General features: G+C 36.2%; 1 protein-coding gene across 2 annotated transcripts in view; it reads right to left on the reverse strand.

Annotated features, from left to right (window-relative positions):
* chas (chascon) overlaps window positions 1-16,587 on the reverse strand; it is a 107,455-nt gene that overhangs the window by 63,263 nt on the left and 27,605 nt on the right. Inside the window, exons 1-5 of one of the 2 annotated variants that reach the window (XM_028315457.1) lie at window positions 9,656-10,014; window positions 9,300-9,336; window positions 9,037-9,206; window positions 8,524-8,611; window positions 6,762-6,952 (exon numbers count right to left, since the gene is read on the reverse strand). In XM_028315457.1, coding sequence (XP_028171258.1) covers window positions 6,762-6,952; window positions 8,524-8,611; window positions 9,037-9,206; window positions 9,300-9,336; window positions 9,656-9,778 — 609 coding nt within the window. In that variant the 5' untranslated portion in view covers window positions 9,779-10,014. Of the gene's footprint in view, window positions 1-6,761; window positions 6,953-8,523; window positions 8,612-9,036; window positions 9,207-9,299; window positions 9,337-9,655; window positions 10,015-16,587 lie in introns of those variants that run through there. The other variant, XM_028315458.1, reaches the window with a different exon arrangement.

Genomic DNA, 16,587 nt, shown 5'->3' on the forward strand with positions numbered 1-16,587 from the left:
AAATTGCGGTAAATAAAAATAATAACATCTCGATAGTGTTTTTTTTTCAATATACTTTTGTAATGGCCAGTGGAATTTTTATTTACGGAGGCGCATTCGATCTCATTTTGTTTTTTATTGACATGTTTTCTATGAAGGTTTGCGAACTATTGAGCAGTTCTTAAAAATACGAACCTCAAAGTACCTAAACAATAATAATACCTAATTGATTGATCGATTGATTAGTTTTCTATAAATAATTAATTCAAACAGGCTTTAACGCGATACGCGGTTAGGTAATACTGAATCCCATCAAAAACAATACTTGTCAAAAAAACCAAGTCTCGCAACTCAGTTGTTCTACGGTAAAAAGTTGTGAGATCCATGTAATACCAAGTCCAGGCCAGGAAATCTTTAACGTTTTACATAAATATATTGACTTGGCCATCGCACTAAATAATTTAATTTACACGTGTTTTCATGCGATGGCCAAGTCAATATATTTATGTAAAACGTTAAAGATTTCCTGGCCTGGACTTGGTATTACATGGATCTCACAACTTTTTACCGTAGAACAACTGAGTTGCGAGACTTGGTTTTTTTGACAAGTATTGTTTTTGATGGGATCTGCATGCTTATCTACTCTATTAAATTATATATGATTTTTTTAAAGATACGAGTATGTCTGTTATAAAGTAAATTATTCTGAACAACAACATTATGAGTTGAAGTATGTTCTTAGTAACAACATTATTAATTAAAACAATATGATCAATGAATGTTATGAAGAAAAAAGATCTGAAAATAAAAATTATGTATTTTAAATGGTTCTTGGTAGTAACAGTATTGATAAAAAAATTATGATCATTAACTGTTATGAGCTCCGATGGTAGTAATAAAAATGTATGAATAAAAAAAGTATGAAAAATAAAATTATGAAGAGAGATTATTATGAACACAAATCGGTAGTAAGACAAAGAATAGGATTTAGAATTTTATGTGAGCCAATATAGAACCAGTCTTCATACAAACGCATCGTCAAGAGTGAGGCAAAAATCTTATAAGTCTCGATTTCATAAAAAAGGAAGTGTATTTGTAGGGCGAACAATTGGGAAATAAATTTTCTTGTTACTGGTAACATTCCCGTATTTAATTTTTGAAAGCCAAATCAAGCAAAATACGCGTCGAATTGTAGTACTTACTTATGAAATGTAACACTGGTCACACCCTTTCACAGCCCAAACCGTCATAATTAATTAAAATTCGTCGGACGTGTTTACCAATTTTTCACTTTGACAGTTCATGTGACGTTTACGGGTGAGCCATTCTGGGTCACTAAAAGCTGCCTCACCTTTCGTGCACTGACTATCTATCTAGGTTTTATTAATCTAAGCGAACCTCAAAGTACCTAAACAATAATAATACCTAATTGATTGATTGATTAGTTTTCTATAAATAATTAATTTAAACAGGCTTTAACGCGATACGCGGTTAGGTAATACTGAAAATTACTGTATCTGCCTGACATTCCTATAAATTGTCATTTCTGCGAAGAAAATCACAAAATAGGAGTGCAAAATTAGAAAAATGTTTAAATTGGAATTCAAAAAAGAAAAATCCAGTTCGTTCTTAGAGCAGGGAATAGTTATCCTCTCATCACTATAATGCCGCCTGCAGCAAATGTCTATATAAACAGAGGAAGGCATCCGCAAGGAATTATTAAGGCAGTTATGTAGCGTTCGAGAGAGGGGCTTAATTAGATCTTCAGCGGTCATTCAGCTACATTAGTTTTATGAATCTACTTTATAAATATAACGAGTCGTACAATGTATTCAATATTAGCAAGTATTAGCTCTATTCGCTTGGACTTAATTAGTTTGGTTCGATTGTAAGAAAAATAGTTAACAACAGGTACTGTCTCTATAAGCTCTGAAAATTATGAACTCTCATTTTGGAGATATAGGCAATAAGTTTATTAATTTACATCACCATCATTTTTGAAAATGACCTAAAAATAATGTTGGAATGGTCTCTATTTATGTGTAAACTCTTTATGTATGAAATATGGTATTTCTTGTTAGTAATACTTATTTAAAACTAGCCCAACCCTAAAATTGGAGGACATTCTAATTACCAAACGAACGTGTCTATCGACCTATACAGAGCATACCAGCACCTCTAGGCTATGATACGATAATTAATTTCAGATCTGTTTATTAACTCGTTGTCAAGACCCAGGCAGACACAGGCACGGAACAGGTTCCAAGGCGAGTGTACCTAAGCTTAGATAATGATATAAACACACTAAGGAGTGGCGCGGGAAAATTTGATCAACCCAGCTTGCAAGGTGCTGCGCGCGAGTGATCGCAATGCCTTAGAAGTTAGAACGCAAACGCAACGGCAGCTTTGCAGCGCTTAAATCGCTTCAAGGTTACACAAATTCGACAATACACTCGGGGTGTTAGGTATAATATACCGGATATTATCCGGTCAAACAATCGTAACCTTGACTGATGCATTGTTGAACTTAAAGCAACATGATTTAGCACTTGAGTGTACTTGTTTGCATTGCGTAGTTACATCTCGTAAGCTCCGTATCAGAATACCTACTACTTATTTTTTTGCTGCTGTCTTTGTTGTCGCCATCGAGATTGAAATTAGATTTGAGATTTAGAGGATTACAAGCAAGATTACTCTATGATATTCTACATGATTGACAAGAAAGCGCTGGTAGCGCAAATATCCTTGCCCACTTGCGACACACCTGAGCCTCGCAAGAAAATATTTTTCCGCTACATAACAAATAAACAAAATATGAATTCTGAAGTTGCGTCTGCAAAAAGCTTAGCGTACACTATTGCCTAATTAAAGACTCTAATTACAAAAAAAAAACAAATGAATTCTGAAGTTGCGTCTGCAAAAAGCGTGCACTACATACACGCAGCGCTTTCAGAGCGATGCAGCGCCCCGCGAGCCGCGTGGGCGAGGCGCCCGCGGCGTCCTATCTCCGTGAACAAATTATAATTTCAAAATCACCATCGATTTATGTGAGCGCTCATCTGAATAAAGCGCTGCCCCATTTTACGCTGTTTATCTTACTGTTGTTTCTCGATAAGAGTGTTTCGCATTTATGCGTCCGCCGTTCGGTTGTCAATTTGTAAGGTACGAGTGAGCATTATTTTATTTCTTATACTTTTTGCTATGGGTTAAATTGGACTCTATTGCGCGTCTCGGTTTGTTATTGTCGAGTAAATACAAAGTTTTAAAGCAAGAGATGATTTGAAACAAACGTTGCGAACTAAATCATGCTGTAGGTACTTTCAAGGGTGCCTACTTCTATTTTATACAAGGTACTGTTAAATACTGTTTGATTTACGAGCACTAATAGGGTATCACTTCCGCGATTTTAGCGTAACAATAGATAAAAAGAATGGAAAATCCATTACCATTCAATGTCATAAGTGTTGTTCACTGAGCCATGACATCTACAAGAAAAAGATGCACTTGAAGTGCGTGCATCAAACAAAGGGAAACAGCAAGCTTGTTGTTACAGTTTTTAAATACCGTACTAAAATATCTTGTGTGAAATCATAACTACATTCTAGACGATTGAATCCTTTGTTACAACAGATTTACTTTGAAAGTTCTACAAACAGTGCAACGCTTTGTCTAAATAAAGACAGATAAAATATCTAAATCTGTATTTTTTACCCGACCGCGCCAGAAGGAGGGTTATTTTTAGATTGATCTTGAATCTTAAGCTTCATAATGTCATTCTTATAATTTAGGTTTCAGACCGAGTTCAGAATGTATTGAAACAGTCTATGTAACATTTTGGCTTTTGTGGTAGAATTATATAACACTGCCGCGCTGCTGGCTGCAGGTCGTCCTTGGTTTTTACACCATTTGTTTGTACAAATGTGTCAATAAAACCATTTTTTTTCTACACATATTTTTGCAAATCTATTATGTTATTGCCAAATAAATATTTCGCTAACAAATCACTTAATAACATTAGTAAGGGCTCATAATTTATTAATGGAAAAAACCGACATAGCGGCGCCCGCGCATGCCATAATTTGGAATATCGTCCAAGTTTTAAAATTTTATAACGACGCACTTTGTTAAAACGTATTTGATATTATCAGGTCTAATTTTATTAATAATTTTAGACTGGTTTTATTAATCTTAGATTACCATGACCTTCAGTTGCCTAACAATTGAAATGTCAAGGGCATTCATGGAGTGTTTGAGTAGTTCCTGAACTAGATCCTTATGATGTATACTTATTACTGTACTTAGTTTAAAAAAATGTTGATAAATCTGTTCTGATTTAGTCAATCCGATGAGCAACAAGGAGGGTTTTCAAGTCCGAATCATTGACAACAGCCTTCTATACATTTTACATAAAATTTTGCCTTACTGAAATCGCTGAAAGAGAACTCAAATGTAATTGAATTGATTTTAGTTAGATATTTTTTTCATCTACATTACAAACATTAGCTACTTTAATGTTATTCAAATCATCAGTCAATTCAATCCCGGAAAATCTATTGCACTTCAAACAATTGCTCAAGCCCCCGGTCTTTCGATTCTACCATTTAAGCGTTGCGTTTAACCGCTGGGTCACATAATTTCGCGCTCGAATTCAAAATGCCAGCCACTTGCCTTCACCTCAGTGTACGACCTCCGCGTACGGAACTAAGCCACCAGAGTACACACCAACTGCACTTGATACAATCATCTGGCCTACATTAATCGTCAGGTACAATATTTGGTGAGGCAATGACAGGAAAGTCGGTGTCAGGAGACGGAAACGCTAAATGTATTAGCAACCACAAGCTTTTTTGGCAATCAAGGTCTGTGTGAAGAATTTTTGTGGTCGCAATAGAAACGACTAGTAAGTACCTAAGTCAGATCTTGAGAAAAAAAATTTTTGATATATTTTTACATAGTCTCACAGATATGCCTTCGAAATACTGTTTTAAGATATCAAGTCATTAGTTCAACCATTGTTGGTGAAAATATGAAACAATAAAGTAATAAGCTCCGCACCTATTTACTAAAGTCTATTGAAAGTGGACGTGCCAAATACCAATTTATACATAACTAGCTGACCCGGCGAACTTTGTTCCGCCTTAATGGCAATAAATAAACAGACTTTTTTTTTAATTTCGAACGGAATAAAAAGTATCCTATGTCCTTCTCCTGGCTCTAAACTACCTCCCTGACAATTTTCAGCTAAATCGGTTCAGCCATTCTTGAGTTATAAGTGGAGTAACTAACACGACTTTCTTTTATATATGTATATAGATTATATCTGACAGCTCATTTCCTATACCTTCGAAATGCTCTTGCAAAGCTATTGATTAATTACAAACTAAATTGGACACACGACACAGTATCTAAACATGATCGATTTTGAAACGTAATAATGTAGCAATAAGTTGTTACGATTACGTTCAAAACCAGCTATTACAGTGAATCAATGTATTGATGTAACGACGTTTTAGAGCACTCCTGTTAATACGATTGTAATAAAGGTACCGTTTTCAATTTCCTTATTGAATTCCAGAACCGTACAAACCAAACCCTCTAACTAAACGAGTTTGTAAGCTGTTCATAGTAAGCGTTTAAAGACACGTATCATTTAGCAACGATAACACTTACTATTGAGAATGATTAGGATTTGAGGTTAAGTATAGAGATAGCCTCGCTTAAAATGTATCCCGGTGCCACAGATATTTTACCATCCGAGGCGGCTCGTTCATATGTATTGCCTTATTATAAAACGCGTGCAGTTAAAAATACTTTATCTAAGTCTAGGAATAGCTCAACAATCTAGACGAGTTACGGGGAGGAACGCAATTCCCAGCCCTCCATTAGCGTCTATCATTCCCTATCTATGGCGAACGAAACCAACCTCTGACAATCAACGCGTCGTCACACCTTATGGCGAGCGATAAGTTCCGTCATGCATACTATGGAGTTAAAAGCATTCGTAAATTGCAAACAACTATTGACCTGACATTGGTTATAGAATTAATGGCTTATAGTTATGATACGTTATAGGTTTTAGTGGAACTCTACATGGAGATCGTGATTCATCCGCACTGAGGAGGCAATATACCTGCGTCTTTCTTGTAAGTCATATAGTTGAAAGTGTTTGATACGGGTTCAACGCACTAAACTGTTTTCTAGATAGTTTGCTGCTAATTTTGTTATTTAGACATTGAAGAATTGGGCGAAATACACGTAAAAAACTAATTTGCATTCAATGGATACGGTAGTATATAATATTGGATAAATGGTTGTCTCTACATGCTAAGTTAGTACGAAAATTAATGTAACAGTAAAACAACCAACAAAATGAGCGGTCAAACTTTCGATGCAATTTAAACCTGAAAATGTTATCATGATTGATTCGACGAAATAAATAAGGCTATCTGTTACATATTAATCAAAATACAATGTTGTAATATCAGTAAATCTGCTGCTAATAACCTGTGTGTAATAATATATAAATAATATGGTAATTATAAATACCTGTATTTTAACTGTCACACTGTGGTTATGTTCTAGGTAACTTCTATGAATCGAACCACAGCATGAACAGTGGTAAGTCCAATTTGTGCTAAAATAAAGAAATGAATAACGAAACAAGTGACTTTACCTATGCATTCAAAATTGAAAATTGTGTTTTAAATTTCGAAAAAAGAGAAAATGTCTTGTCAGCCAGCTCTTTTTGTGTTGCGTAGTTTTATAAAAAAAAAAGTACTCACGTCATGTGTAGTGTCTCCTCGGTGGAACCGTTCTTCGGTCTCTCGGACGTGATCGGTGACGTTTCTAGTGAGGACCCGATGGTCCTTGCTCTCCCGCACCTTCCCATCTGGGTTCGCCACCACGCGTGAGGAGACCAGCACCTTGGTGCCGGCTGGGGCGATCACACCGTCCAGGTCTAAGCCATCGGGTTCTATTAGGTATAAAAGATATCATCATCATCATTTTGTTTGCACTGCACTAAGACGATCTTCTCTAATTTACCAGAAGCAAAAGTATTTGGCTTACACTCCCTATCCTGGACAAACTGATTACATACTTAGGAAGAGTAGGATAGGTAGGACCACCCTCGCAATCTTTCCGGTAATGTCGTAAGATGCGACTTGAGAAATATATTTACAAAATTTAAAAGTAATTTTTAAGTCTCTTAAAAACTTGGTATAACGTGTATATTTGATTGCAAACTAAAATAACTTTAAGGTCATTCAAAATTACCAAATTCTATTAGCACTGACTATTTTTAGTAACCCAGTCAGTTAGCAAGAATCTGTACCAATAAAAAGTTCATCATCATTCATCTTCGCGCTATACTCATTTTTAATTGCATTAGGCTCCCGGAAAACAAACCAAGAACCTTGCGTATAAATTACTTTTTGTTTCATATCTGTTACAAATTGCTTGTCGGGCTTAAAATTACTAATGGCTTTTTAATGATGAAGATAACAACACACAGAAATAAGTATCACACATGATACAAAGCAATATTGACTAATGAGATGGAATGATCCATAAATAAAGGTAGAATTCGGTGTACAGTTAATGTTAACCATTTACATGATTGAACTGCTAATAACCAGTGTTTAACAGTTGAAGTTAATTAGCCGTCACGATTGTTTAATTAACTGAAGTAAGTAGGTAAATACAATATTAACTAAGTATAGATTTATCACATCAGTACCTCTAGTACGAAAAACTTTCGAGTTCGTTTCGTTTGCGTATTCAAAGTGTCATCGAAAAATTTTGTATGAAAAATTAAACAGCGCCCCCTATATTATAGCCGCCCTAGGGGGCGCTGTTTAAATTTTCATACAAAATTTTTCGATGACACTTTGAATACGCAAACGAAACGAACTCGAAAGTTTTTCGTACTAGAGGTACAGCACAGTGTAGTAATACTGTAATGATAAAATTCAACACAAACATTTGTAAGTTGCACCACCTTAACTTTAACCGTAACTGCAACTATAACCGGTGTTTTTGTATGGAATTTGACAGGTTTTTCGTGTTTGTCATAGAGTACAAAAGATTTTTTTTTTGTCGCGGTGGAAATGCTTTGCGCACCGTCACCACTGCCGGGGGACAGGGTGGTGTGTGGGACTCCCGGCGCCCTGACAAAAGTAAAGATGGTGCAACCCCGAGTTAAAGTAAATTCGTCACAACCGTGAATAAATACGTAAATTTTTCACGAGTAATATTGTAGAGACGATGGCCGTTGGGGCAGAAAAGTTCTCGAGTGGCGACCACGGGCTGGAAGACGTAGCGTGGGCAGGCCTCCTACTAGGTGGACCGACGATCTCGTAAAGGTCGCGGGAAGAGCCTGGATGCGGGCAGCGCAGGACCGTGCATTGTGGAAAACCTTGGAGGAGGCCTTTGTCCAGCAGTGGACGTCATTTGGCTGAAACGAACGAACGAACGAACGAATATTGTAAAATGTGATGAATTTTCTTTACTAAGTGACCTAAAAATCAATGTAGATATTATTACCGTCTATCGGAGCTCCTATGGCACCGCCCACCGCACCAGAGATCGCAGCAGGCTCATCCTTAGAGACCGGATCATCGGGTACCCGGTGCTGAAAACATTAAAACTAGTTAAAAAATCTCTCACTGTGTTGATGAATCGTCTTGAAAGACGGTTTGTGATGACTGAAGAAAATCGGAATTTCGGAAGGAAATAAATATTTTTGATATAGGTACTTACCTAGGTTTAGTTTATAAAAAAAATGTGACATAGATTTAAACTATACTTTATACTTTTTAGAATACAAATATTTCTGGAGTTCAGCTAAATAAATATAGGTCTAGGTATTCTTGGGAGTGTTAGGAGTGGGTTCAACACAATAGTCCAGTGTTCGACGGAAATTGAAGTTACCATGATTCAAGAGGACAAACCTGAATTTCAGGAACCATAAGTAGATGCAAATACATAAATAGTCTAAATTAATTTCGTAAGGCAGCAGATTTCAACAGAACCTCTAATAAATCTGATATTGCTTGCCTCAGTTTGCTGCAGATTGGTGGTGTGAGTATCCTCATTGACTGAAGTGGATATCTTGGGCCCGGAGTCCTTCAGGATCCTGCCATCTTCCAGAAGCAGCTCACGCTTGACCCGCGTCGCGATCTGACGAGTCGTCGTCACCTCGCTCGTCTTGCGAGTCACCCATTCTTCTGCAAAATAAAATAAAATATGAATAAGGAAAGCCAATTTATATCTAAATAATAATAATAATTACATAAGGACTTAATAAAATGAGGTCTCACCTTCTTTGGTTGTTGCTATCGTATCCCCAGGCTCTGCCTGCGAACAAAGAAGAATTTCATTGAAAAACTGAGTCATAATTATTTTTCCAGCGTGGAATAATGTCCAATGTGTAGGTAGGTACATAGGTTCCGAATTTTTAACCGACTTCATTATTTTACAAGAATTTTACTTTTCACTTCGTTTAGGAACCTAAATTCAGTTTGATAGTGATGACAAATAAGAAAATGGTGAAAACCTAATTAAAATTTATAAAAACAATTAAATTTTTTTTAATCTGAAAAACTTAATGTTTTCCGACCATCCAACAAAAATGTGACTAGGCTGTTTATTTTGCAATAACAACGCCATCTCTTACCGGGTAGTCAAATCTTTCAAGCGTGCTTTGAACGTGCTCTGACGGTTCGGACATGAAACGAAGTAGTACCCGCGGCCGCCGCTTGATGGCGCCATGATTACCGAGCGGGAAAACTGTCACCATGAAAATACATAAAACACTGCGCTAGGCGGGAAATTTTCACGTTATCACACGTTTGTAAAAAATATCCATTGCACTTTTTATACACTCATTTTTAGTTTTTTCATTAAGTATATTACACTTAACACACACACGCGTCACACATTTAACTGATAGTTATTGATATATTGATGTACTTCATAATATCGCAGGAAATAGTCATTAAATTGAAAATCGTGCGCTCTAACTCCTTGTTGGTAATTGACTGAAGGAAAATGAATAGTTGGCTGTAATATAAGTAATGATTGGTCGGATTATCATTGCGTTTTGGTTTGCGTTACTGTAATAACTCGATGAGTATTCTGATTGTATGCCGAGGCTTCCGCTGGGACCGTAAGTCCGACACAAAGCAAGGGTAGGTACGTAGTACAAAGAACTCTACATAAAACTTTATATACTCAAGAATATAAACAGTAATACTGTATATAAAACTGACTGATTAATTTCTTAAAATCAATAACCTTAGGCAAGCAATTTTAACCGCCCACCGTTACGAGTTTTTTAAAAACGCCGTTGGACACTACATATTCGTTTTATTTCCAAATATTTTCACTTTATTAACATATTTTCCTAGTCAATAAATCTGAGGAATTCAAAGTTATTATTACTAAATTCCACTGAGGCATGCATAAATCACATTTGTTATACAAACTGTAGGAAAGTTTTCCATTTTACGTGCGCTCCCGAGGGGGGAGAAAACCTAAACGTGATTGTTCGACCGATTCCGTTATGTAAGTGTAGGTATTAGTTGCCGGTTTACTATGTGGTTTTTATCGATTTACTGAAGATTAAATGATTTATCGTTTCAAATCGATTTCAAATATTCATTTAGGTATTACAACTTCAACTAAGTGTTACTCTCAGTTATGGCCTGCACAAACTCACGCCCGTATTCACAACATTACTATGAGGTCTCACAGTGCGCGTGGACGCACAGGGGTACACACGAACCAGTCACAGAACTCTATTCAACGCTGTGCGTTCGATTTGTTGCTTCACTTAAGCAAGCATCGTTTGTGAATACGGGCGTCAAAATACCTAAATCAAATAAATAAGCTAAGTAACTTACGATAATTTAAATCAATGATTGATTTCCAAAAAATTAGGTAAATTACTCAGAAGCATTATAATAGTCATTAGTGTCTGTTCATAAGAAATATATTATTTTTNCGACTTAATAGCATAGAATATTGCATAACATTGTATTAGTAAACTTACGAGTATAAAATTCAAATTAATAGCATAGCTACTCGCAAAAAAAAGTGCTTCGGTTAATTAAAAAATGAAGACCCAGCAATTCCACAGCCGTATAACCCTAAAAAGTCAGTCACCTGTTCCACTTGTCACATTGGAACACTCCTCACGCAGTCGTGAGTGACAAATTGTTGCGTTACACGGATTTATCGCCATGATGTCATGTGTTGACGTTATCGGATCAAGCGAGGCACATCTAACGCTAGGGATGCTGAGAATTTACTCTTTACTCCACGAAAAACTTGCGTAATATCAATTTACGCTGGTGTCACCACTGTTGTAGCTGTTGTTATGACATTTATTTTCTATTTCGTGTCACAACCCTACGCCATAGAAGAATTCTTTATTCATTTATAATTTTGATAACACTTTATAATCTAAAGATTTGACTATAAAAGCTTGTGTAAGAGACTGCAAGACTTCATTGTAAAAGCGCTTTTTAAAAGCTTAGGCTGGATTGCACAATTTTACTTTAACTTTAACAAACGTCAAAAATCTATCAAACTCCATACAAAAAACATCGGATATAGTTATATGTAGTTACGGTTAAAGTTAGGTGGGCTACTTAGCCTAAATATACAGTATGTTTGGGATAGGGCTAGCGATAATTTAAGACGATGTTGTGATGTCAATTTTATCGACAAAAATGCCCCCATATGTGGGCCTACCCCCTCCTCTTGGAATGGGGCTTAATTTTTTTGTGACTCTACATAAAAATTGTTTGTATTGCTTATGTGCCCGTCTTACAGATAAATAAAATATTGCATTTGTAATCCAAAAATATGTGTTATTAAAAAAACACAAAATTTAAAAATAATGACCAAAAGACTTAAAAAAAAATAATGAAGAATCGATAAAATTGACATAATAACATCGCCTTAAATTATCACAAGCCCTATCCCAAATACACTGTATAGCAAACAGTAAGTTACTTTCAAGACTTTTTTAAGAGATACCTACTTACTTTTTACTTAGGTATCAAATATAGTGTAAGTAAACCATTTTTAGTTTTGACTTTTCCGACCCAGCATGTGCACATCACTATTGCCGCGAGAGGGCGCCGCAAAAACAGACGACTTGATCGATGGTTGATTGATTGGCATGATGTTCTCTGTGGTGTAGAGAAAAAACTTAACAATGACAAATTATAATCTTCATCTTTGTGTCATGACACAAAGTCACATGTAATAGCTCATGAGCTAAACATATTTTACCTTAACTCTACCACTCAAAAACCATTTTTGCGCGAAATTGTGAACAGCTGCGCCAGATAAAGTTTTTAATCAAAGGAATAAATCTATCTATATTTATAAAAGCGAGAGCTCACTGATTGACTGACTGACTCACTCATCACGAAATCTCAGAAACTACAAGTGCTAGGAGCTTAAATTTTGCAATGTAGGTGTTCACCAAGAACAGATTTTACGAAACTCCACCCCTAAAACGGGATCTACGCGTACGAAGTCGCGGGCTGCCGCTAGTTATTCAATATATTCAAGACTTATACCACAGTCTAAATAAACTGGTGAAGGTTTAAACAAATAGGTAGGTATATTGCGCAGGTATGTTTATGGATCATTTATTCTGAATTGCTTCCGATCAAAAAATAATACTAGTGTTGGATGCCTGATAAGATGTTAAATGCTCTATTAGTGCTCTAAATTACAAAATTATTACACATTATGCGCTCGGCACGATAATTAAAAGCGCACTTTGTAGTTTTGTACACAGTATGCCATCAAAAGGGCGCGACCTTGTAAGCGACACGAGGCCGGTCGTTGTACAAAGTACTGCAAAGCGCGAATGCAGCGATTTAATTTGCATGTGGTAGTGACATTACTAGAATAAATACTCTTAATACGAAAAAAACTTTTGCTATCAGAGATATGGAGGTCACATGCGGTCAAAACTCTTTGGCCAGGCCACTAAGATTTTTTCTTTTTTCTCGTTCAGTTTCGATTGTCTTTTGTTTTTACTTGTAAGGCTGGGTTGCACCATCTTACTTTAACATTGGCAAACGTCAAAAATCTGTCAAACTCCATACAAAAAGCACCGGTTATTGTTACTGTCACGGTTAAAATAAGGTGGTGCAACTCAGCCTAAGTATTGTGAACTAATTCAGTAATGTAGGTACCTATATTTACAATATTTAATAATCATTATGTATTATAAAACCTGGACACAATATTATGTGACAGTCAACAGCACCTCAACCAATAGTTTATTTCTTCTTACATTTTTGTTAATAAGTATAATATTTTGAGATGTTACAGAATTATAGAGATTACCTGATGCTATGTCCACTTTCAAAATGCGGTAAATACACCCCAATATAAAGTAGGCACTAGCTTTACCCATCCAGCTTGATCGGAAGATGATGACAATGATAATGATCTTAATGGTACACAAGCCAAGACATGTCATATCAGTAATTACTAATTATGTTCCCTATACACAAAGGGCGCGCCCTTGCAACCGACGCGAGGCCACTGCAAGCGATGCACACCGATGTGCATCGCTAATCGGGTCACGGCTATCGAACAATTGGCTCAGTTACAGATGAACACAATATACGACGTATCTGCATTATCTTAAAGCTGTTCACTCAGCCTTCACAACCGTGACCACTGAAAATCCGGCCTGAACTAACACAACTGTTTTAAAATAGGGTTATTTTCATCCAAACACATAGAAGGAAATTGTGTGTGTTTTAATTTGTAAAGGACTTCGCTTTCGCAAACGAAACAAGGTTAAATTAAGCTTACATTGTTTGTAAACCATCATTGTAATCGTTCGTTAATATAAAATCACATAGTCCAAACCAATGGTCTGTTTTCCCTATACCCATGCAATAAGGGTCAAAATAGCCATCAGTGTACTTGGCAGTTATAGCCTGGGGCCAGTGCAAAAGCTTTCAATATTACCCGCCCAATTATGCGAGCTATTCAATTAATATCCCAATGTTAAGCGAAACAACGGACCTTGGCTATTAAACACCAGCGCCGCTCGCGGCGGAATCAGGAACTATCTATGTTGCACATCAATTTCGACCACACATCTAGGGCTACCACAAAATAATAATGTCCTGGACAATTTAACAGAGCAACTCAAAATTTCACTTCATATTCTGTAATCATTATGCGTAACGAACGCAAAAGAAGAGAACTACCGAAGAATTACCGCTGATACAACTATTTAATTCAGTTAATAGCAGGCTAACAATGATTCAAACTTTTCAAAATAATATTAGCTCGCTTCAGAATCCGCTGAACGAATTTAAAGTTGTGGATTGAATTAAACCACTGCATGTCTGTTTGCGCTCTACATTTCCAGCTCATAACATTATTTGTGGTTAACCTACATGGTGAGTCTGAAACAATGCGATGTTTTAGGACGGAGTTCACGTACAATACAATATTTAGACGTCCACTAATAGGGAGTATCGCCTTGTATGAACCGTTCACAATGGACGCTATCGGCCCATCTCGCCGGAGTCAGGCCTGATAGGGCCTTCGTCTACATGCTTGCTAGCAATATACACTGTTAAGGTGAAATTCTTGTCAAATAACTGTAAAATTATGTGAGAAAGGCAGAATAAAATATTACAAACACTCTTTAGAGCGTTTTGTAGTCATAAAAGAAGTGCCAAGGACATTACAGTATCAATATGTGGGAAAAATATTCTAGCGTGAACTACAAAAGGTGATGAAATAAGGTGAAAGTGCCTCTATTTCTATTGATCATTTCCATTAGTTAACAGATGCAAACAAATGCAGCGAGCAAAATTAACGCATTCGTAGCGTAGTTAACATAAACGTAGATGCGTAGCGTTTAAAATCGACTACGAATCTGCTACGAGTTTGACGTGTGTCAATCACACGCGCTACATTCATCTACGAAAAATTACGATTGCATCAAACGTTTTTAAGATACCGTTTGTTACCACTTTGTAGTTAATAGATCGTATGATATCTTGTGAAGTAGTGGACAATAGGCCTAATTTAATACACCGGAGGAGGCGTTACAGCCCACAAACATCGGATCATGAGCTGACAAGCTTTTTTCATACAAGTCAATCGGGTACAGCAAACAATATAGAGTGACAAATGGATTTATGCAAGACATGACATAAGAATGAACTGACAGGTTTGGTGGGACGGATCTTCGGTCTGATCGCACATCACGCGTCAATAAGATGAATACATTGTAAAGAATAATGGATCGAGTATCCTTATCATGTATCTACAGCAAACACTTGGGGCAAAGGTTTGAACCCAGGTAAATGAACCTTTATGTATTGCTAAGTAAAGTCCGTCGGTGATCTTACTCTACAAATTCTGACCAATCATTGTTCGTCGCTTTGATGATATAATTTCTCGGAAACTAACAAAACAAAACGTTAAAGAATTTAACACTTATGTTTAACACTTACTGTTTACTTCACAAAAAATAGATTGATGTGATGTAACAAATAATTAAATTACTTATTTTTTTGGCTCGGGTATATTTTGCTAAAAAGATACTGATATTTTTTATTATTAATACATCATCGGTAGTGTAAGGCGATAATTAATGTGACACACCGAACATATTTTTGTAACAGTAAAAAGTTGTTCGATTAACGAGTGTATCTCTTCCGTAAGTATTTGAAACGGCGATTTATTTTGCTTTTTTCTTCCAAAAAAACAAAGTGAAATGGCCGTACGTTCCAGTACCAGTCTAGGCCGAAAATAATATCATTTACAAAACTTGCCCCAAAGGTCGCGTACAAATATGGCCGGGTGGATGACCATAAAAGATAGCGGCAAAACGAAACTGAAATTAGCTCTGCCTTGACTGGCAAAGGTCGAGAACTTGCTCCATTAACTCTGAAGTCATGGGTGGGTATATTTCATTTCATAACTTTATTTAAGTATCAATCGGCACGAACCAACGATCATAAGTATATAATTTTCTTATCAAGATAATTGATTTATGTGTCGAAGCTGAATAATATAATAACTACACATCAATAATAATCATGTTAATCTTTGTGACCCTATTATAGGACCAAGTCGATTCAAGAAGCTTTTTTCTCACTAGATAATATTTCTTTAGGTACCTATTAATTCCCTGTACGAAATATGATCGTTTTATGATATGTAGTTTTACAGGATTAATGAAAAATATGTACACGCATGTACCCACTTAGAGGTACTTGTACTACGGAACCCTTCAAGTGTAGGTAGGATTCGAACTTGGTGTTTTAATGTTGCTATAATTTAGAATCCAATTAGGGAAAAACAAATCGCCGACCAGTATAATTGTATAAATAAAGTGTTCCATTTACAAGCATCAAGCCAATTTCTAGCTTCAAATTTTTCAGAGCGTATTAGTGACTTGTTGGCGGACAACAAATATGGAAAATGAATAAGGAAATAATGATCAAAAGAAATCAATTCAATAATAATAGAATCGTTGACATCGTGGGTGGACGAACTGTTGGCAGTTCGGTTACATATAGGTATTATTTTATTGTT

The sequence above is a fragment of the Ostrinia furnacalis genome, unplaced genomic scaffold (genome assembly GCF_004193835.3).
Source record: "Ostrinia furnacalis isolate ACB-3 unplaced genomic scaffold, ASM419383v2 OfSCF5129, whole genome shotgun sequence".
NCBI classification, from domain to species: domain Eukaryota; kingdom Metazoa; phylum Arthropoda; class Insecta; order Lepidoptera; family Crambidae; genus Ostrinia; species Ostrinia furnacalis.